Genomic DNA, 21,594 nt, shown 5'->3' on the forward strand with positions numbered 1-21,594 from the left:
TTATGCAAGCAGATCCTTATGTCTACAAATGTCCCGATGAGTAAACGTTCAACACAGCAGCTTGAAATAAAACTATAAAGCAAACTCAGAATAAACCTAGGCACATAAGTCCTTTTAAAACAGAACGTATGCAAAATACAAGTCACCTGTTGGCTCATTTCTAGTTTGGGTAAGTAATTAGAAAAAGACTGATAATCCAGTTTAAAAAAAAAATAAATAAATCACATCAACAATGTAATGCAGAGAACTCAGAAAGAGTTTGTCAGAAACAGCTTCAAAAAAAATCTTCCCATGGAAAGTGAGGTCAATGAGATTGCAAACACAGAGGAATGCAGACGCACATCCTTTCTGAAGCTGAACTTTAGAGTGATGCCTGGGAGTGACTCGTAAGGATTTCTGAGCAGAGCCACTGTACTTTTAAGTCTAATGAAGACAGCACTTGGATGGGTCTGCCCACAGTCATTGCTTGTGACTGAGCGTCTGCATTACATAAAGCATGTCTTAAAAATATACTGAGGAAACACAATTAATCCGCCAACAGCCATATGGCCTATTCATATGCTGTTTTGATAGAAAAGCTCACTCTTTGATTTAGAGATAAACTTGGACATATGTTAGAGAAGGACTAGCAAAGGGTGAGTAGAACGGGACTGTGGAGGAACGTAAAAAAGGGAAAAAAAGGAGAGGACTAAAAGTTGGACTCGGACTTCACAGTCCAGCAAGCAGCAAAAGCAAACAGCATCCGCGCCTACAACAGTGATACAGCGGTCGATCCGCTTGCGTAAGCCAAAATCTCCTCCCTGCACCCTCCTCGCCCTTAGGGCCAAAATAAAAGCGAGTTAAAACGCTCTCGCAGTGTACATCCCTCCTCAGAGGAGACGCAAGGACATCCCCCCGCTTTCCCTATAGGAGATACGGGCTTGCAGCAGCCCGTCGCTCGCACGCGTTTGAGGCGCAGCCAAACCGCGGGGCCCCGAAGCGGGCCTCGCTCGGCAGGCGCCGGGGCGCTGCCACCAGGTACCTTGACCCTGCCGAGCCGCCCCTCCGACCTCGCCGGGGTTCGTCCCGTCCCCGTCAGCAGCGTCCTGCGGCCATCCACCCACCCTCACTGCGGGAGCTCGGCGCTAACCCAAGCCCCGGTCCAAGCCCGCAGCCCGGCCGCCCCCTGCAGACCCTTCCTCTCCGGATGCCCGAGGCTCCGCGCCCCGCGTTAGCCCTGCCGCCGTGCGGGGGCCCCGCAGCACTCCGAGCTCTCGGAGCGCAGGTTTCAGAACGACCGGCGGCGACCGGGGAACGACGGCGCGACCGCGCCGATGTCCCTGCGCGGGGTCGGGAGGGGTCTCGCTGCTACGGCGGGCACGGTTCGGGCGGGCCGCCCCCGCCAGCGCGGCTCTGCCCGCCGCCCGGGCCGACCCGCCGGCTGTCCCCGGCCGGGCCGCGGCGGTGCCCGGGGGAAGGCAGCGCAGCGCAGCGCAACCCCCGCACGGCCGGGCAGCTCCCCCGCACCTGTTGCGGACGAGGCCGCCGCCGGGCCCCGCCGCGCTCCCGCTCACGCACGGCGCCCGCGGCCGCCCTGGAGCGCAGGGCCCCCGCGGCCCGCTCCGCGCCGCGCCGCCCTCCCTCCCCGCCTGCCGCCCTCCGCCCCGGCCGGCCGGCGGCTGCAGCTGCTCACCTGCGGGGCGCCGGCGCCCGCCGCTCCTGCCCGCGGCCTCCGCCATGTCTCCTCCTGCTCGCCCAGCGCGGCTGCTCCGCCCCGCGGCTCCGCGGCCCGGGGCAGGTGAGCGCCACGTCCCCCGCCCCCGCCGGCGGCTCTGCCCGGCAGCAGGTGAGGGCGGGACCCGCGGCCCGGGAGCCGCCGCCTCTCGCGGGCTGCGGGCGCTCAAGCGGAGGCGGTGGTGCGGGGGCGGCCGCCCGCGCTCCCGGCCCCCGCGGCGCCCCGGGCTGCCGAGGTGCCGCTGTGCACACAGGTGTGATCGGGTTTTTTTTCCTTCAGAGCAGCTCCCGCCGCATTGGCACAGCTCGTTCGGTGCCGGCGCCGAGAGAAACAACAGGTTTGGGGATGCTCGCCATCTCGACAGTGGGTGGGAGGAGTGGCGGCCGCCTCGCAAGCCCGGGCGATGCGCAGCATCGTGTGGGAGAGAGCTGCACTGCTGTAGACTCGTTCCTGCGGCACGTGCTCTCAAACAGCCGGTTTTAAAGCCGCGTGCAACGCCTTGCTTCCAAAAAAATGGCTCTGTGGAGAGCTGTCGATGTATCTGTCACTCCTGTAAAGGTCATGGTCCTTTTACTTTTCCCATGAGTTTGCCTTAACCTGCTTTACACTGCTTTTCAGAGTCCTAAGAGTGTTTCTCTTTCAGGTGTTCTAGTCTGCATGAAAACATCATTTAATTTTGCATCTGCTTGTAGGTAGCACCAATCATCAGAACTACAGGTGATGGAGGGTGGGTGAATTGGGGAACCAATAGGATGCAGCTGTGGATGTAGGCAAGCAGGTGGAGAGGGGAAGCTCCCTTAGTCTGGTGCGCTTAGACCAAGCCAACTTCAGCCACCACACAGAGCATCCTCCTTTCACAAACTGCTAAGTTCAGAGCGCAAGGTCTTCTAGGGCAAGGGAAGACTAATATTCTGTTGTTGCACCAAGAGCCATTTTTGATCTAAAACAAGGAGTTTGTGGCTCGAGTGATAAACACACCCATTGGCTTGTGGGCAGGAGAGTGTCTGTAATAGAGGAATAGGTTGGGCTCTATGCTGAAAGGTGCAAAAGACAGCAAGATCAGCACCGCCTTTTGGTCGAGTTTTCACTTCCGTGCTCTCTTAAGCGAAGTGTAAAGGTGTCTTCTCAGTCAACTGAGCCCTGGATTACAACAGCACTGATCAAGGACTAAGAGGTTATCCAAGTTCAAAGCCAGTGATATGCCCTATGGTCAAAATGTTGCCTTCAGCAAAATCCTGCACTAACATAATCTCAGATCCTTCAGTTGTGGTCCATATAGGCATCCACCCACCAGCATATCCTGGGAGCCAGGCTGAAGAATCCCAGGCTGACCTCTCTGATGCACACCACCCCAAAGTGTTGTGTTTTGTCTGAGGATGTAAAAAGTAACATCTGGTACAAAGTAGCCTGATGTAGGGATCTTACATAAGCTTCTGTACACAGATCTGGTAGCTATATGGATTAGCTGTGCTGCTCAGGGAGCCACATTCTCCAGACCAGAATTGCTGTACATGGCCTGGCCTGGGCATGGATCAGATCCAACAGAGTCTCACCATGGAGAATACAGAGCTGATTGCTGAGCAATGCTGCAGAAGCCATCTTGGGTCTCGTGAAGCCAGCAAAGAACTATAGGAGTTAATTCCCAGCTGGTGTCAGGCTAGGTCTCACAGAGACATTCAATGGAAACCTTGATCACATAACCTTTCTCCCTTACATAGTTGGCATTTCTGAGGAGCCTGAGTCATAGAGAACAGGCTGCATGCTTTCCAAGTAAACAAAGCAGTGCAATTACCTTCCAGTTATACTGCGTGAAACCAGAGGTTTGCAAAGCTGGGCCAATACTGGATCGTGCTTCACACAAAAATCAAATTAGGAAAGTTCGTTGTCTTAGGGTTACTTCTCAATGGGTACAGGTTTGGTTTGGTTTTTTTTAAGTTTTGGATTTTACAAGTCAACTTCCACCACCGCTCTTTCTAGTGTTTCAAATTACCTTGAAAATGTATTGTTTTCTGCTGTAATAGCAGTAGAAACAGTAAACAGTAGTAAACAGTAGCTGTGTTTCTTGTGTTTCTTGTGAAGTGCAGTGACATTTTTGGAATGAGTTGAATACATCTGTGCCTAAAAATCAATATAACCATCTTCAGAGTAAAAAAAAAATCTGACTAAAATTATTTAATCTAATGTTCTTTATCTTATTTTTTTTAATACAAAACTGTTACATTTTAGCCAGCAGAAGTAACTGTATACACGTTAGGACAACATGCTTATGTTTTAAAAAAATTTAATTTTCTTTGAAAATACCTGCTAGACCTGAAAAATTAAGAGCATAAGCCTTTTACTGGTTACCAAGGCTTATGAAGAAAGAAGCAGCTTCTTGTCCAGGCAAGTCTTACCCACAATGGAATTTTCTGCAGCTGCCCCAGAAGAATCTGTTGATACCCAGTGCTAAATGGTGGAGCGACAATGGCAGTAGATGGACAGGGAACACCCACCAACCTTTTTCATTACGTGTGAGGAAAAAATCATTGCATAAACAAAAGCAGAAAAAGAAACAACAGGCCACAATGACTATTCAGTGCATGGAGGCAGGACTTTCCATTTCTCAAGTCAAGTACAGCACCCAGAGAAGAATTTTGTTTGGTCTTGGCTTGTTAGTATAGGAATTAGACTGAATAGAAAAACCAAGAAAATATTCAATGCCATGGTTATCATACTCAAATCACAGTAAAGTTTAAGACGTGTCAGAAAGGTTCCCTTGATATTCAGTATGATTTTTTTTTTATTCAAATAATTTCTAGTCCTACACCATTGCTATTATTTTAAAGTCCAAAAATATAGGAAAAAGTAAGTTTTAGGTTATTTTTATTTTCAATTATGTATGTCAGAGATAGCTTTAGAACAAGCTAACATTACTGTGGTTCAGGTGTATACAACTGGTACAGTTCAGTAGTACATAAACAACTCTAAAACAAATGCACCATAGAACTTAAATTACCAAAATAAACAATATTAAACTATGTAGGGCGGTAGGTAAAACCAATTACCTTTAGGTCTTGCACACTAAAAGAAAAATATCTAATTATGATTGAAATTATGAAGCTCTACTACAGATAATATTGAGATATATTACAAAGAAATTGAACAGCTGTTGTCACATTTTGGTTTTGTTCCAGTGATGTACTGTTACATGAAATCTTACATCAGTTTGTCATGAAATTAACATCTGCTTATTTAACTACAATTATTTCATGAGTTTATAACTTTTGTGTGTATGTTTTCTAAAAATTTTTGAAAAACTTGTATGTAAAAATATTTAAAGTAAAATAATGCTGCAGGTTGTTTACAGATTCCGTATGGATTATAGGAGTAAAAGCAGTCAGGAAGCTGCAGTGTTTTTAACATTGGTAAACAAATACTGGATTAAAGTGCAACAGTCCTTCTGACAGCACACCTGCTCTGGCTGAAAGGAAATCTTTTCATCTCTGCAGAGAAGCAAAGAAAAAGATCATTGTCAGGCATGTTTCTCTCGAAAGTCAGTGATAGCCTTCCAGAGTGTGCACAGCATTCCTCCCCTGTAAAGAAAAATCACAGAGACACTCAGGTACAAAGGCAGTCTCTAGCCCGAAAGCCTTCCAGCTGAGGCGCTTTCTGATTTTCTTGCTCTGGTTTTGATCAATGGTATTCAGTGGGAAGGCTGATCAAAGGTGAAATTCAACATGCATTACTAAAACAGAGAACAGAGTCCTTTTCTGATTACAGGAGAGGGCAATCTTTCCACTTGGCAGATGCCTGCTGCCTGGAATTCAGACTTCTGGTCCAAAGGACTTGCATAACCCACATCTGACTTCCAACCTGAATGCAAATTGGTGACCTATACACCTGGCATGACTAGGTGAAATGTAGTGTTACTTACAGTCCATGAGTAACATTTCTGAAGTTTGATGATCACAAACTACTGAAAGTTTTTCTAGCTCTACTTTTTTAAATAAAAGCAAGGCTCTAATGGGATATCCAGTGTCTCCGATAATAAGGTAAATGCTCTACCTTAGAATTTTGCCTTCAATTAAAAAAAATGCTTATTTTCAGATTTAAGCAGTATCAGCTGTTTGGCAATAATGTATCAGCATACAAAAACATACTGGAAATGTTACTTATTTTAAATTAACAGTACATGATGCAATAAATAAAACCTTAGTATCAGTTATTTTTTTCTTACAAAGCACAGTTCATTTAACTGTGAAGCATTACCTTAGTCTCAAACATTTCAGATCATCTCGTGTAACATAGCAGAGAACATCCGTTAAGGTATAGTCTTCAGCCAAGAACTGCAGAAAGAAATTTAAATGAACATTTTGTTAGAAATATTATTTTAATTCATAAGCTCATCTTCCTAGAATAATCTGGCCCTAAAAATAGAAGGTTAAATTTGGGAGAAACCTAAAATTGGGCTGAAATGTGGTACATGTAATGGAAAAACATAGTTTCTACAAATACACTGAAACGACTTAAATTTTACACTGTATACTCTGCATCAGTATACCAGGCACAACTTGAAAGATGTAATGCTTTTACAGCTACTCAAAACCATTGGTATATCTCAGAATCACAGACTTCACTGAACACAAATTAGACCATAAGTAATACCACATTTAACCCAGGAGGAAATGAAAACAGTTAAGACCTACCTTTTCAAAAATGGCATCTAAATTTGATGTAATTGAACTTGGAGGAACCTTTGGTCTGTTCTGTAGGAGTGATAACTACATGCAGGTATTCCTAAATTAGCTGAAATCCTCAACACCTCTAAAGTTACATAATTTGCTGCAGAGCAGACTGATCTACTTGAGGATATTTCACTACAGCACAGTTAGCTAAGGGTGAACATGTATCCTGTATCAGCAGGAATGCTGCAGTGTGTAAAGACACTGAAAATCCAAGAGTGTCTATTTACCAGGATATTTTATTGCTTTATTCATAATCAGATTTAGGAACTATTAATGGTACCATATATTTACGAAGGCCTTCACATTCATGGCTTTTCCCTACCCTCTGAAAAAAAATTAATCTCTCAAAATGTGCTAAAGTAAATTAAAAGGTCAGGTATTTTTTTAAACTGAGTCAAAAACCAGTGCTGCAACTGTGCCAGGCAATGAACAGGATAATTGCTACCTTGTTTATGGTGGCCTCATCAGCTCCATGAACTGTCAGCCAGTTTATGAGATCAGGGTCTTCGGTCCCTGTGCCAGTGGAATGACGATGACAGACAGACAATCTGGGAATATCTGGAACAAGCATATTTGAGACAAGGTTTTGTGTTGCCAAAGCAACCTCTTGTCATTTTTGCCTCCTCAAGCACTTTTTTCAGTGAGCTTTCCCTTCAAGCTTAGAATACCAGTATCCCCGTAAATAAATGCCAATTCCCAAAGAATACACTTAATTACAATTTATAGACAGTCATACATTAATTTCTCAACTTGGTTAAGGGTACAGTAATAGTATGAACATTGACACACATAAAATTTCTCTGCCCTCTTCTGAAAATTACTTTGCTAGTCCAAGGCACGTCAATTTCACTGTCACTGTTTCTACACAAACGTTGCATCAACTAACTGAACTGTTCAGTGTAACTCGTACAATTGCTGCACAGGCAATGTCTCAGGCAGAGGATCAGCTGCTTTTGGGAAGCAACACTTAGAAGCACGTTACACAGAAATATCAAACTGCATTAGCACTTCCACCTTCTTCAGGGAAGACACAGCAAACTCTGCTTCCCTCAGTAGTGTTTAAGTTGTATTTGCTCCACACCAATTAGATCCTCTTGAACTTTCAGTGGAACAATTGGAACAGTCTATAATTCAAGGAACATGCATCTAAACATACTAGATTATCCTCTTCAGGAATAATATTTATTCAGTAGGATATGAGCCTTGTATTCTTCCATATAATCACAAACACAAATATTTAAATCATACCATTCCTTGTACTGTGATTAACAAATCCAGTAATTTGTTTCCACAATGTACATTCTTACTTCAGAACAAACCTTACCAGAAGCAGCACAGTAAAACATCTTTGCTGAGACTGGCAGAATAAAATGAACAGACGTTTAGCTGGCACTTTTTCATCTGTAGCCAGTGTGAAACCTTTCCTTAAAAATTCTTCTCACTTACCTATGGGCTGTGACCTGAACTGTAGGTTCCTTATCTCTTGATCTTTTTCTTCTATAGCTTGATGCAAGAGGACTTGAAATTCTCTCTCCTTTTGAACTAACTCCTCCAATAACCTGTGAAGTAATGGGGAAAAAAGCACTCATTTCCTTCAGTAGCCTCAAATTTTCAGGAAAGGAAAGATCTTACTATACCTAAACTGGAAACCTTCCTGACAAAGACTAGGACAGACTTCTTTAGCTTGCACAGGTATATACTTTCACTATAGACTGATTATGACCTACATCAAGATATAAACATTCATACAGAAGCCCCAAACACACCAGCCTCCACATAAATGTTCACCCATGAAACAAGTGGTATGGTAGAAAATGTCAGTGAAATTTCTACAGCCTGTTCACTGTTTTTAGCAAAACTGGAACTGAGAACAAATATCAAAGTGGTTCATAAACTACAGGCTAAACCTTTGTAAGGAAAAAATGCCAGTTCGCATCTCTCCAGCAGACATTTTCAAAAGTATGGAAAAGGTAGAGCAGTGATGAAAATGTGGTGAAAACATATGGTTGCATTTCATAAATATGAAAAATACGTTCTCAAGCACACAAGGACTGTCCATTCCTCACATATAAGGCACTGTGTGTGCCTGCCTCCTAGGCTATACTAAGAGTGAGAAAAGAGGAGGCAAAATACTTGCCTACTCCCCTAAGCAATTACTTCTGAAAATGTCAAGCAGAAGTAAATTGAAACTCATGTTTGACCTCCTTCATAACACAAACCCAGAGAGAAACCTGGAGAGATTCGGTGGCTAGCACCATTTAAGCTGATCAAAAGAACTGCAATTTGTTCTTTTAGAAAAATGGTTAAGTAAGATGTAGGATTTGTGAATTATACGTTATCAGGAACTTGGTCAAAATTTGAACATGGAGAACACACTCATAAACCTATAATTGACTCCTGAATCTTCAGAAATTCTGCCTTGAAAGGATTGCAGCATCTTCACCCCTTTCTTGAAACTTCTGGCAGCCTGAGAACTATGCAATAACTGTTCCATTTCAGCATGTTTTCTTCTATTTATCCATGGTTTTGTTTGTTGTTTTTTTTTTTTTAATTATACCCAGTTGAGCACTGCAACCTTTGACTGCAAGACAGGAATTCAGTTAGAAAATGTGCCACAAAAGCCCCTTACCTGCCTTTGCACAGGGGTAAACTGAATCCCACATGACTGCATTGTAAAAACATTTAGCCCTACTTTTAGCTTGCATGCAGCACTTGAGTGCTTCCACACCTGAGCTAACAAACCTTAACAAGTCCACCCTGCATGGGAACAGAGCTCTTGGTGCATCTACACAACCCCACAGCTTGGTTATTCTCACTGCAAACTGATATTCCATCCAGACAGGTCACCTTTCAGTTAACTTTCTCCCAGCCTCTCTCTTCTGGTTGAATAAAGGCCTTCAGGGCCAATAAAATAATCCATTATTTTCTCCTGATAACTGCTTGCTGCTTATGCCAATAAAGCTTTCACAAATATTTAAACAATTGTCTGTATTATTTATTCAAAATGTCTGCATGAATGACTGGATGTGATTATTTAGCCAAAGGCTTTGCATTTGGGAAATTTACAGAAGCAAAGTGCTTGCAAAAAAGTACCTCTACAAGCTGATCATTTCAGAGGCTGTTCCCCACCACAGGCTTGTGAAGTAAAGTGAGTCAATCTAAAATATTTACGTATTTCTTCAGGTATATCAATAAGACAATCAAAATATTTCTCAGTGGTCACAAGTAAAAAAGTTAGTTGTGACATAAGGATCCCAAAATACTGATACTTTATTAAAAACAGTACAGTCTAATGAACTACTCTAATGTCGTAAAAACTACACGTAAAAGTAAAGTGCAATTTAACATTTTAATTTCAAATGGACCTGCAGCTCCAAAGAATGTTCTACCAGCATAACAACCATCTTTTGAAGAGGTGTTCTCTTTCTATCAAGGTCACATTCAAAATTGACTGAGGTCAGTAGGAAATCCAGTGGCATAAATCACATGCTGCAAAAGTGAAATATCTACTTTAACCAGACTATTTGCTATATTATAATGAAAAGAAAATGAAATATATAGAAGATCATTTGGATATGGATTTTTCTCTGACATTTCTTAACAACAAAACCTTAAAGAACCACTTTTCACCTGCACAAAGTGCAAGACCTTTCTGGAAAAAAATACAATATCCAAATTTCTGGCTCATTTCTTTTTTTAAACAAAATACCTATTTTCCCCATCTTTCTCTTAATAAAAAGGTAATGGCTGCTGGTAAGCACAGATCCTACTTGCAGTGATTTCTGTGCACAAAACAAATCTGAAGCAGTTTCCTTGTGGAGTTTCTGTGTGGCTGTCTATTAACTTGAGTTCACTTGCCGAGAATAGCTATAGAAAAGAACAGCAAGTCCTGCCTTAATGGAAACAAAGCACAACACCATTTATCAGCCATACAGAGCACACCAAAGAGAGAAAAAACAGGAGTTTGGCACAAAGTCAGTTTTTTCCAGACCTTTTCTGAAAGGGCACCTGAAATCAAGTCTAACCTTAACTTATGAATTTTTGTTGAAATTCATAAAACTATGTACGTGATCAGTCACAGCTAAACAAGGATCATCATTACAGGGAACAACTTACACTGCAAAGGAATTTTGGCACTGTCACTAGTATTCCAGCTGATATACTTTCAAAGCAAACCAATACAGACTGCTGTAAGCAGGCTAGTGTCCCTGCCTCCTGATGTCCAGACTCACCTGTTTGTCTCTAATTTTAGCCTGCCCAGCTGGACACTCAGTGATCTGTGAGCAGCCTGGGAGTCATGGGACACTGTAGAGCTGAGTGTGCTTACACCTGAGGTAGCTACTGCATCTTCCAAAACAATGCAAGGCTGCTGGATGGTTTGATTCTGAGGCTGTTCATCTTGATCTTCAACTTCTATATCATCTTGATCAGCTGTATCACTTTCAGATGCAAGACTAAAATGCGGCCTCAGTTCTATTAAAATACGAGCAAAAGAAAAAAAACACCAATGTTAAACATTAGTTAAATGTTAAAGCAAAAACAGACCCAAGTGATTATTTACAGACCATCCTACAGCTTTGGTTACAAAAGACCTGAAATTTCTGTAACAGGAGAACAGATATTTTCTAGGGCCTTAAGATCACTCAAAACCTAACAGCACCTTTGTTTATGCAGATTATTATTCTGCCCATCGAATGTCCAAGAGCTGTAAAAATAAACATCTGGATGAACATGATTCCAGATTTGGCTACCATTACATGTCAAATTGTGCTGAAGTATCATGTACAGTAGAGTTTCTTTTGCTTAATTCCATCCTCAGTAATTTATATTTTCTTATGTGTCTGACTTGAAACATTTTATTAAACAAATACCATTATTTCATTTCTATCCAGGTATTTCTGCTGTTGCTGTTCCGGCATATTTAGCATTCCATCTTTATAAGAATACCATGTTCACCAAAAAATTGCATCCAAACACAGAGAGGAAATTACAAAAAGGCTCCTCTCCCAACAGTTTAAAGCACACTTCCCTTCTACTTATCAGAGGGAACACCGCCTCTTTTGTAATGATGCACACCCCCAAAACTAAGAACACAGCTATACCCTGGTTTCTGCTGTTCCCCGTTTAACCACCAGAGCCTACCAGGTATGCAAGATATGTACACAAGACCTGACACTCCTACACAACCTATTATTGTAACAACATCTGTTTGTTAATTCTAACAATTTAATATAAATCTACCTTCCTTCCTTTAATTGTGGCTCTTTACTGCTAAGAACTCCCTCTAGTCTCCTCATCAAAATGTACCTTTTTTTCTGAATCCCACTTGCTTTATGCCCTTTCTGCTGAGAAACTAAACTAACAAGTATGTTTCTCTTCTTCACAAAATAAACATTTGTTCCTTGATCGATTTCACCTCTTAATTTCGATGCTACATACAATTTTCAAGGCTGAACATAATAAGATCAACAGAACTGTGCTTCTTCTAAATTCAGGAAACAGATTTATTATCTAGCAGTTACCCAAACATTGCTAGGCAAATATGCCTGAATTTGCTTTGAACTTCTGTTTTTATTAGTGGGATGCAGACGTTCTTTGCCACTGTTCACCATCAGGCAGCATAAAATTGGTTTTGTACCATTCCTTAAACATTCCACAACTTTTAGAACTGTTAAGGCCAGTGATAAATCTCCACATCATAAGAAAAAGAATTTAAAAAAAAAGAGGGAGACAAAGGCAAGGGAAAGTAATCAGAAGTAGGGTAAGGCAATTAGGACAGCAGCAGATGATCAGTGCCTGAAAACTACTGGGGCACAGGGGCTTTTGTTTAAGCTTGACCACCTACAATTAATGCTGACACTGAGCTGTAGGGGGAAGAACAGACTATTAAGGAGGAATTCTACAGTTACTGCTATTACACAGCAGTGGAATACATGGCTGTAAGAGATGTTCAGCACTCTAATCAGGAGACAGAGTTCCTTTGTGACTTGAAAATAACACAGAAACTCTATTCATATACTGTTGGTTGTGCTAGGGATATGGAAAATAAGGAAAATAAGGAAAATAAGGAAAATAAGGAGAATAAGGAGAATAAGGAGAATAAGGAGAATAAGGAGAATAAGGAGAATAGGAGTAGCTGTAGTTTTTGATGTAATTTTCAGATCCCCTTATTGATAATCTAAGACTCAACCCACTGCAGGAAACAGGAATGTAGGTATTCCAACTTCAAGCATTAAATGACATATTTGAAAATATCATTAATTCCAGCACTAGAAGTTAAGAAGAAACAGAAAAACTAAATTTGGAAATAGGTAGAGAACTAATAGAATGGGCTACAGTTTCATCTAAACAGACTCCTTCCCTTAGTAAAGTCATACATTCTAATTCCACATTTAAAATACAATGTACAAACTGTGGGCACGGCAGACCTGTTTGTTTGGTTTTGGCAGCTTTCAAGTCAGGGGTCTGGGGTTGTTCAGATTTATTTGGGTTTGTTGGTTTTTGGGGTTTTTTTTAAAGACAGCTCCTTACCATAAGCAATAGGAAACATTTTGCACCTCAAAAAATAAGGTCCCAGAGCACCTTAACCTGCTGCTACTCACTGTGTTGCAGAATCATTTAGATTACACATTGCGGAAAGGTGCTTTCCAAAATAGCTTGAACAATACACAGATCAGTTTCTGAACTGCAAAACAGACAGTGAACAGGAAAAAAGGCCACTGCTGGTTTCAAAACCTTAAGTGAAGCATCATAATCACAACTCTAAAGCATGTTTAAAGAGATCAGCTGATAAACATTTGCTGAGTATTAAGAATGACTCACCTGGGACCAGAATTGTAATAGCAGTCTGCACAGCTTTTCTGATGATGCTGTCCAGTGCAAACATCCAATGTGGCTTAATATTATGATTTCTGAGAACTTTATTGACCTAGTAAGAGAAAATTCAGTTCAGATATTACATAACCCACAACTTAAAATGAGAATATATGTCATAGAAAGTGTTTAAACTTATAGATGCTGTATCCAAGCAGATGATTACAATTATTTCTTGATAGCAACATTACCAACTGTATTCATTTTATTACAAGTCATGCAATATTTTGTATTTTTCATCAAGTACTGGGTCCTGTGTTAGGTGACTCTTGATGGCTGTGATACTTAACCTTCATGGCTGTGGAGAGAAACTTCAAAAGAATGCAAGCAAGACAAATAACAAGGACTATGTTATGAAAGGCTTGTAGCTGAAGCTAATTAATCTTGTCACTTTTTTTGGCACCACTTTTGCTGCTTTCTCTGAGTGCTACTTGTCTATTCTAAAGTACAATTGTAGGAAATATCAAAGAACTAATGTAATGCCACTCCTACTTAATTCTGAAACTAGTTAATTAATGTTAGTTTAAACAATTAGGAAGCTCCATTTGTGTACTGTACCATTTTCTCTCCTTCTACTTCTTTGTACAATCTTACGGTTTTCTACACTGAGTTGCTCCTAGTTGCCTACAGGCCTGCTTACAAACTGCTTTTAGCCATATTCTCAGATGCCCCTATGGATGCTCACGCGACTCGCACAGACATCTCTACCTCATGGAACAATTTTCCAGCTCCCAATGACAAGGAAGTGCCTAGCCAAGAGTAAGCAGCAATAGCACAAAACTCAGTGTGGTTTTCCAGGCACAGAAGCAATCCAAAGCAACAAAGCAGGAGCAGAACTTAAACAGCTGCAGTAAGCAACAAATACAACTGTATTTACAAAATTACCAAGTTACAGCCTTATTAAAAAAGGAGCAACTACTGAAAAACATGGCAAAAAGGTACTTCACTCATCCTAAAAAAGGGATAACCTTTCTGTAAAAAATGACTGAACTTACACAGATGATGCCTTTAGAGGATATGTAAACATTATTAATCCTATTATTCTCACTGCCAAAAGGCAAGAGTATTCAGTAATGCAGTAATTTCAAGCAGGTACCTGCAATGGCTTTGGTTGGGATGGAGTTAATTTCTTTCACAGCAGTCCACGTGGCGCTGTGTTTCAGACTAAAACAGCCCTGATAACACACGCATATTTCAGCTCCTGCTGAGCAAAGCTTATGTGCTGCCAAGGCTGCCTCTGTTTCTCACACTGCCCCAGCAGCGAGGGGGCTGTGGGTGGACTAAAGGCTGGAAGGGCACATGGCTGGCACAGCTGGCACAGCTGGAAGAGCTGACCTAGGAAATAATCCCTTCTGTATAAAATCATGCTCGGCAATGAACTAGAAGCTGCTTTTTCCAAAGAAGCTGTTGCTCAGGGATATTGGTGGGGCAGTAGCCTGCTGTTGATGACTGACTGCTTTGGCAACATTTGTGAGCTTTTCCCCCTCTTTCACTTATCTAACAATCTTTATTTTGACCCACAAATCTGCTCACTTTTTGTCCTTCCTATTCTCTCCCTCTTCCTGTTGGGAGGGAATGAATGAGTGACTGGGTAGGGGCTTTCCTCTACCTGCCAGCCAGGGTCTACCCAGCACAGCAGTACCTATGTCTCCTCAATTCTATTGCCAGTGGCCACGAGATGGCACTTGGACACTGTGTTTGGATTCAGAGAGCTGTCAGCAGCGCCAGGGGAGCCTGCCCTGGGCCAGACACGGACAGCAGCCACCCCAAAGGCTTGCCCACTGTCCTCTGAGGCAGCACAACTCCCCTGTGTGAGCACTTGGCACCTTCCCAAACTGACTGCTACCAAGGCAGTGACGTGCTTATCTAAGTGTAGCTTTATTGAAAACTGAAGAAGCATAATCTAACTTTGTGAAGATCACAACCATCCATAGTAATGTGATTTAGTTATTTATATTACATCAAAAAATTACTTTCTCTCGGTTGGTCTGATAAAGATGTTGTGATTATTAAACACTGTAACCTAAGATCATGTTATTAAGCCCCAAGAGCAAGGGAACTACTTTTCCTCACTTTTAACAGTACTTCAGTCTCTGCATCATCTGAGGTCTTGACACTGTCCTGGATTTCAGTGTAGTACTATAGAAATCGATTGTATGGCCAAAAGAATCAGGATTACAGACATATAAAGCAAAGTTTTCCTTTTAACTTTCTGTGGGTTTAGTTGAATAATAGATAGTAATGAAAGAGACATCAGTTAAAAAACAACATCTTGTAATGATGAAGTTAATGGAAAGTAAATTTTTTACTGATAAGAATACCAGCCAGGAAATTACTGCCAAACAACTGATGCCCAGCAACATCACTATCAGAACACCAATACAAATATTTGTACTATTACCCCTCCATTGTTTTCTTGACCTTGTATGCTTGTTTTTTCTCTTCCAGTGTCAAAAGAATACTAATATGAGGTTAATAGAGAGAGCTGAAAGCATACTCAAAAGAATCAAAGAGAAAACTTGATTTGTAGAAAGATCTCTTTCACAGATTTATTTAACACTTTTTTTTTTTTCATAAAAGCATCTAATTCTTGTTAGTGTAGTCTGTGCAAGAGTTTACATGCTATGCCATCCTTCCTGACAGCCCTTCTATTTGTGTGAGTGCCCCAGGTTTAAATTCTAAAAGAATCATCCACCTCAAATACCTACCTGAATTGTCATTTCATTTTTACTACATGACTTCAGTCTGGACAAGTGATACTCAGCACAGCTGCACCCTCCTGTGCTCATTATTCATCTTAATCATTAAGCCTGACTGCTTGTGAACTAACACTTAAATACAGACCTTAAAAAAACATTTGCTTTTCATAAACTAGCTATTTAAAGGCTACCCATGCGTGTGCTTAGTTGCTCATTGTAGGAAATGATAAATCTTGCATTTGTTATTGGTAGAAAGATAACAATTTTAATTCTTCCTTATCCTGCTTATTATAAATTGAAATAAAAATTTCTAGTTTGACAGAAATCTGCAGCTAATCAAAAATATTAAAATAAGAATTCAATACAGCATTACAAGGTAGACAGACTACTATGGGGGGCAATGCATTAGTTTGTAAGAGAAGTTTAAGAGCTCTGCATTTATGTAGGATAGACCTGACATACATTGCTGGTCTTATTTCTCAGAAAACTTTCCAAAATGAGATTTTTAAAAAAGGCTTCCCTGCCTTAGTATTATGACACAATATTCACACAATTATTCTGAACCTTCTATATCTTTAATTAGCAAAATCTCAGTAGTGTTCAGGGTCTGTCCTGCCAGAGGATCACAAAGCAAAGTCACTGGCATGGGTCCAGATTTTGCCATTATGCTTTCAAAGCCCTCAAATATTATTGTTTCAGCAACTCTGGGTGGAAGTTAAACAAGTTCTCTTTGGTCCTGGTTTGGTTAGGTTTTTTTCCGTTTAGATGCACAAATTTCTTAGTAAAAATGACAACTTACAGCATCTTGAAACCCAAACAGCACAAGCTGCACTTGGCTGATACCATGGCTGTCAAAGTCCAACTCCAGCTTCAATTTTGAAAGCGTGGTTGCGATGATTTTGCGATCAGTGGACCGAACAAATTCTCTGAGGCTGGAAACAAGAGTTGTGATATGTTCCCATTTCAGCTTGGGTTCTTCAGCTCCCTGGCAGAAGAGAGAGGAAAAGAAACAGCTTTGATAGTCATCTTTTGAAACATACATCCAGGAGGACTTAGGCCAATACTGTCAGCTGGCAATATGGGTTTTCAGAAACTCTGCTGCTATGGTTCAGGGAAAGGTGCAGCTGCAGGTCAGCTGCTGGTGGCAGCACAACTGCAGCAGCACAGAGCTCTGAGGCTGAGCTCCCTGGTGACACAGGTAGGAACTCGATGGACAAGCAGCTGACTTTGTTTTACACCAGTTGCTGAAGAATGTAGTGCACACTGTAGTGTGTATGTGTCTTTGTACAGCAATGAAAAGATACGAATAAATGTACTGTGCACTGGATAATAAAAATTACTCCTAATTGCAAACACACACATACTTTGCAGTGCTTCTCATTTCTGTGTGCCTTTCAGAGACAATGTGCAACATCCTACAGCAGCATTTAAAAGAAGCAATTAGTCAAAGTTATGCAGGAGGCTCACAAAGGGACTGGTTGTTTCTTATATAATTTCTTAATTTCCCTTAATACAGAACTTCTACACTTAGCTGTTCTTAAATCAGATCTACAAGGATCTCATCTTTCTCATATAAATATTCATTTGCCTATTTTTAAAAGCATTTGTATTTTTGCATGAGCTACTGAAAAGCTCAGAAGCATTCATCAGAGTAACCAACCTAAGTAAAGCGCTGTATTTGCTCTCAATAAGTAAAGTTATGCCAACTGAATGCAAATTTCAAAGCCAGAGTTGTAGCTGAACATGAAGTATTAGACGCTTATTCTAAAGGAAGTAAAGTAAATATTTATATAGACTAGGGATATCCAACATTGGTTCCTGTAAGAGAAGGACATACGGTGTTTGGTTCTATTGCATTTGCTGGTTTTATGCCATGAATGTTATGGCTGGCCAGACACCAAGTACTCTTGTTTGCCAGTAACACTGAGAATTTAACTATAGTCAATCAATTCTGATCAGGATGAAACAAAGATAATCTGATTGAGAAAGAAGCTTAAGAAAAAAGCAAACATTCTAGAGTAGTCAAAGATACCACTGACTAAAACATCCACCTGAGATAAAAGATCCTAGCCTCTGATCTTGATGGGCTTTGAATAATTCACCTGATGATTCTCTTATGCAGAAGTGGATCTCTCACTATTCTACAGTAGCCAATCTTCTTTTCAGGTAAATAATTAAAAAGGCATTAGGGCAGCTAGGTAAATGCACACTGTAGCCCTAGACTAGAAGATCCAAGTCCATGAAGGCGCTAGGCAGTATGGGGACAGGACGAGCAGTGTGACTTGCTAATTAGAAATAGTGACCCATTTTGTGAGGGCATTCTTCTCCTCTAGCCCTCATACCCAATGACTTTGCTGAAACCTTTCTTGTGAAAAGTGTTTGTGAAGAGAAAAACTCTATGAAATTCTAAATCCCGATGAGGCCTAACAAGTAAGCCAGGCTTGTTCTATTAGTAACTTCTTGCATTTCTCAAGGGAGAAAACAGTCTTTGGGAGTCAGAGCCCTGCATACTTTTGAAGGGCAGGCAGTCTCATGAACCTGAGCTTTGAACTCTTTTGCTCTAAAATTCTGTGTCTCTGCCTCTCTCTGAGGCTATTCCAGCCCCAGCTGAGAAAGGCATGAAACACTGAGCACACTCTCTGGGATTTGTGATTGAGTTTCAGCCTCTCACGATCACTGATTATTATTTGCGTACACATGCAAAAGCTGTGTCTGCTACAGCAACACTCTCGCAAAGCACGGCTCACAAGTATCTTTCTCACTGCCTTATCTTTTAACATTTTCTGTAGTTACCAAGATAACTGTGGGTTACTCTCTCCCCCCTCCCAAGAGTTAGAGCTGTTTTTATTTGCATGGCACCTATTTCCAATTACAGTAACTATAGTATATACATAATAATCATACTGGTTCACATCAGTTTCTAAACACTAGTGTCTTTAGAAGCTGACTTGTCACATTTTATACAAATGTTTTAGACCAGCAATACTTTGCCTTGAGAACGAAGTGAATCAATTAATTACTAACACACGCACAAACAAGAACAAAAAATCCTGTCATTCAATTACAGTGTCGCAACACTGAGCAGTGTGGTCATGACCTGTTATTTCTTCAGTGTTGTCCTGAACTGATCATCATCATAATGAATCATCCCCACAAAGGAGTGCCAAAAGGTCATTCTGCAATTATTTTGTTGTTTGCTGTAGCTCTCACAATTACTACATCTTCCCTCCATACATGCTCCCAACTGCACTGAAGAATAGCTGCAATTTATTTTCTCCCTAGCCCCCTCTTTGCCCTGTTATGGCTGTTGGCTAGGAGGCAATGGTGTATCCATCTTTTCTGCACAATAGCCTAACGTAAGGCCAGAGCAGGCCAAATAACCTAAACCTCACTCTGTCAAACCAGTCAGCCAGAGCACAGAACTTTAAAAGGGGGTCAAGATAATGTGCTCCTGGAGATGATCTACCTTATATGAGTGGGCCTGACGCAGTAAAATTTGAAAAGCACTGGTAAAATAGAGCATGAAAACATGTTTTTCTGTTGTCTTGCCAGTACTAATACCCAGGACTATACATTGTAATTACAAACAAAAAAGGCATATGTAATGCATCATGAACAATTTAAAAGCCTGTTTTTAATAGCCCAAATAAAACAGTAACTGTGAAAGCTTACATGGTGTATGCTTTCCAGTTTAATCAAACTTCATTTTTAATTGCTTTACTGTGTTTAATTTCAAGAGCTCCAGTTAACTGCAGAGAAGTCTTAAAATTCCATTAAATTCTTGCTGCCCTCTGAAATTACCTGAGTCAAAGCTTCCATCAGGTTCCTCACCACCTGCTCCTGGTCCTCAGTTAATATTCTGTGGAGGGTGGCTCTCCTTTCACTATCTTTCTTCAGCATGAAAAACCCAGAATCTTTCTCTTCAGGTGAAGGCGGTGCACTGTGATCCTCAAAATGTTCATCTGGGATGCTGAATGAAAGACACAGTGAAAAGAAACATTAAAAAAACCATCCTGATGCAGCATTTCTAATCTACTGTGTAACAAAAATGTCAGGTAGCTCTTTACCTCAGAAAAAGGGACCGGATTCCCTTCCCATCTTTTTCTCCACAGGATTTGGCTCTTGTTTTGAAAGAGAATGGATCAATTTTTAATTCTGTATCAGGTGAGACAGAACCATATTCACTGCTGCTACTTGTATCTTCCACCAGAACAGGGACAGGTAAGGATATGCTCCGAAGATACTCTATTTGTATAGAAATGTTCAGAAATTAGAATTTAGTAATACCGTCAGAGTTTTGAAGTGAAGATCATTTTTTCAGAGGAGACAGAAAAACTCCAGCCTTCCCACGCACCAACACAAAATATTAGAAAAAAAAAAAAAAAGACAAAAGCTCCTAAAGCTTTTTCATCTGGAATAGCGTTATCTTTCAGGTATGTTTTTATTCTTGAAAGATGGAACTGCTGGGTTTCTTGAGAGTTCACTCACAGAACTTCAACATTAAAGTGAACGTGCATCTCCTATCATGACTTCCAGCAGTAGGAAAATGTTTCTATAGGGTAAGTCGTACAAGCACCTTCGGGGATCTTAATTTTATGGGTATATTAATATATATTATATGTATACTTACATGTATGTAAGTATATATACTGTAACATATATAATATACATTTCTTTATCAATTAATTTGTACAAATTTAATTAATTCATAATAGTTGACTAATGATAATGGACATGCAGTTAAGTCTGAACATTTAGTTTTAAATCCAGAGCACACACCAGCACAGCAGAAAATTACTCATATCTATTTCACATGTGCACATTTCAAAATGTACTTTGATACCAATTCAGCATGAAGGTGACTATGTGTGTGTTCAGTTCCCTCCCACACTCTCCCGGTTCATTTCCTGAAAGAGGTGAGTATCCTGCATCCTGGTCTGACAAGGGGTCTCAAATGCATTCTGGTTTGTCACTTATAGAATTTAGTCTGATAAAAATCTACTTTATCATTCTCCACAAACCTTGCCTCTGTGGCTGCTATGAAGCAGCCATTGGTTTCCACCAAATGTCCCCATAAACGACAGCACAGTCCTTCAAGCCTGCATCACCCACCTACCTGGACAATTAAGCCATAGTCTGGTAGGATTAAAAACAGTTGTTCAGAAATATGCACAATGAATTAGATGCTCCTAACAGAGAGAGGTCACTTATTTTCACAATTGTCACTGCTTCTCTTTCCAACCTTTTATTGCTGACAAATTATACCAGAATAAGTGATAACTACTGTATCTACACAGGTATTTTTGATGGAGAAGTACGTTAAAACTCACCGTTTGTGTTAGCTGAAAGGACTGTGTGAGAAAAGGAAAGAAAAAAAGAAAGTTAAATATGCTGGAATTAACTGAGAAAATAATCATAGTCTAAAGGCTAACTTCCCATTTTTATGGACTATCTCAATTCTCCTGGGTACAGTCTCCAAAAGTGTAATTTATTGCAATTTAATTTTATTCTGAGGGGGTGGAAAACACATTAAAAAAAGTGATCATCGACTATCATCTCCTTTACCTGATATTTTTATATAAGT

The 21,594-nt window shown here is 40.8% G+C and overlaps 2 protein-coding genes across 5 annotated transcripts in view; both read right to left on the minus strand.

Annotated features, from left to right (window-relative positions):
- MAP7 (microtubule associated protein 7) overlaps window positions 1-1,758 on the minus strand; it is a 109,903-nt gene extending 108,145 nt beyond the window's left edge. For 3 of the 4 annotated variants that reach the window (XM_040059817.1, XM_040059816.1, XM_058419944.1), the window contains exon 1: window positions 1,673-1,758. In XM_040059817.1, coding sequence (XP_039915751.1) covers window positions 1,673-1,718 — 46 coding nt within the window. In that variant the 5' untranslated portion in view covers window positions 1,719-1,758. The remainder of the gene's footprint in view (window positions 1-1,672) is intronic. The other variant, XM_058419947.1, reaches the window with a different exon arrangement.
- A 2,196-nt stretch (window positions 1,759-3,954) lies between these two features.
- MAP3K5 (mitogen-activated protein kinase kinase kinase 5) overlaps window positions 3,955-21,594 on the minus strand; it is a 100,030-nt gene continuing 82,390 nt past the window's right edge. Inside the window, exons 21-30 of the mRNA XM_040059152.2 lie at window positions 21,341-21,361; window positions 20,078-20,255; window positions 19,812-19,980; window positions 16,810-16,995; window positions 13,261-13,366; window positions 10,671-10,911; window positions 7,885-7,997; window positions 6,884-6,996; window positions 5,963-6,039; window positions 3,955-5,286 (exon numbers count right to left, since the gene is read on the minus strand). Of these exons, the coding sequence (XP_039915086.1) occupies window positions 5,226-5,286; window positions 5,963-6,039; window positions 6,884-6,996; window positions 7,885-7,997; window positions 10,671-10,911; window positions 13,261-13,366; window positions 16,810-16,995; window positions 19,812-19,980; window positions 20,078-20,255; window positions 21,341-21,361 (1,265 nt within the window). The 3' untranslated portion in view covers window positions 3,955-5,225. The remainder of the gene's footprint in view (window positions 5,287-5,962; window positions 6,040-6,883; window positions 6,997-7,884; window positions 7,998-10,670; window positions 10,912-13,260; window positions 13,367-16,809; window positions 16,996-19,811; window positions 19,981-20,077; window positions 20,256-21,340; window positions 21,362-21,594) is intronic.

This window comes from Hirundo rustica, chromosome 3, assembly GCF_015227805.2.
Source record: "Hirundo rustica isolate bHirRus1 chromosome 3, bHirRus1.pri.v3, whole genome shotgun sequence".
NCBI lineage: Eukaryota > Metazoa > Chordata > Aves > Passeriformes > Hirundinidae > Hirundo > Hirundo rustica.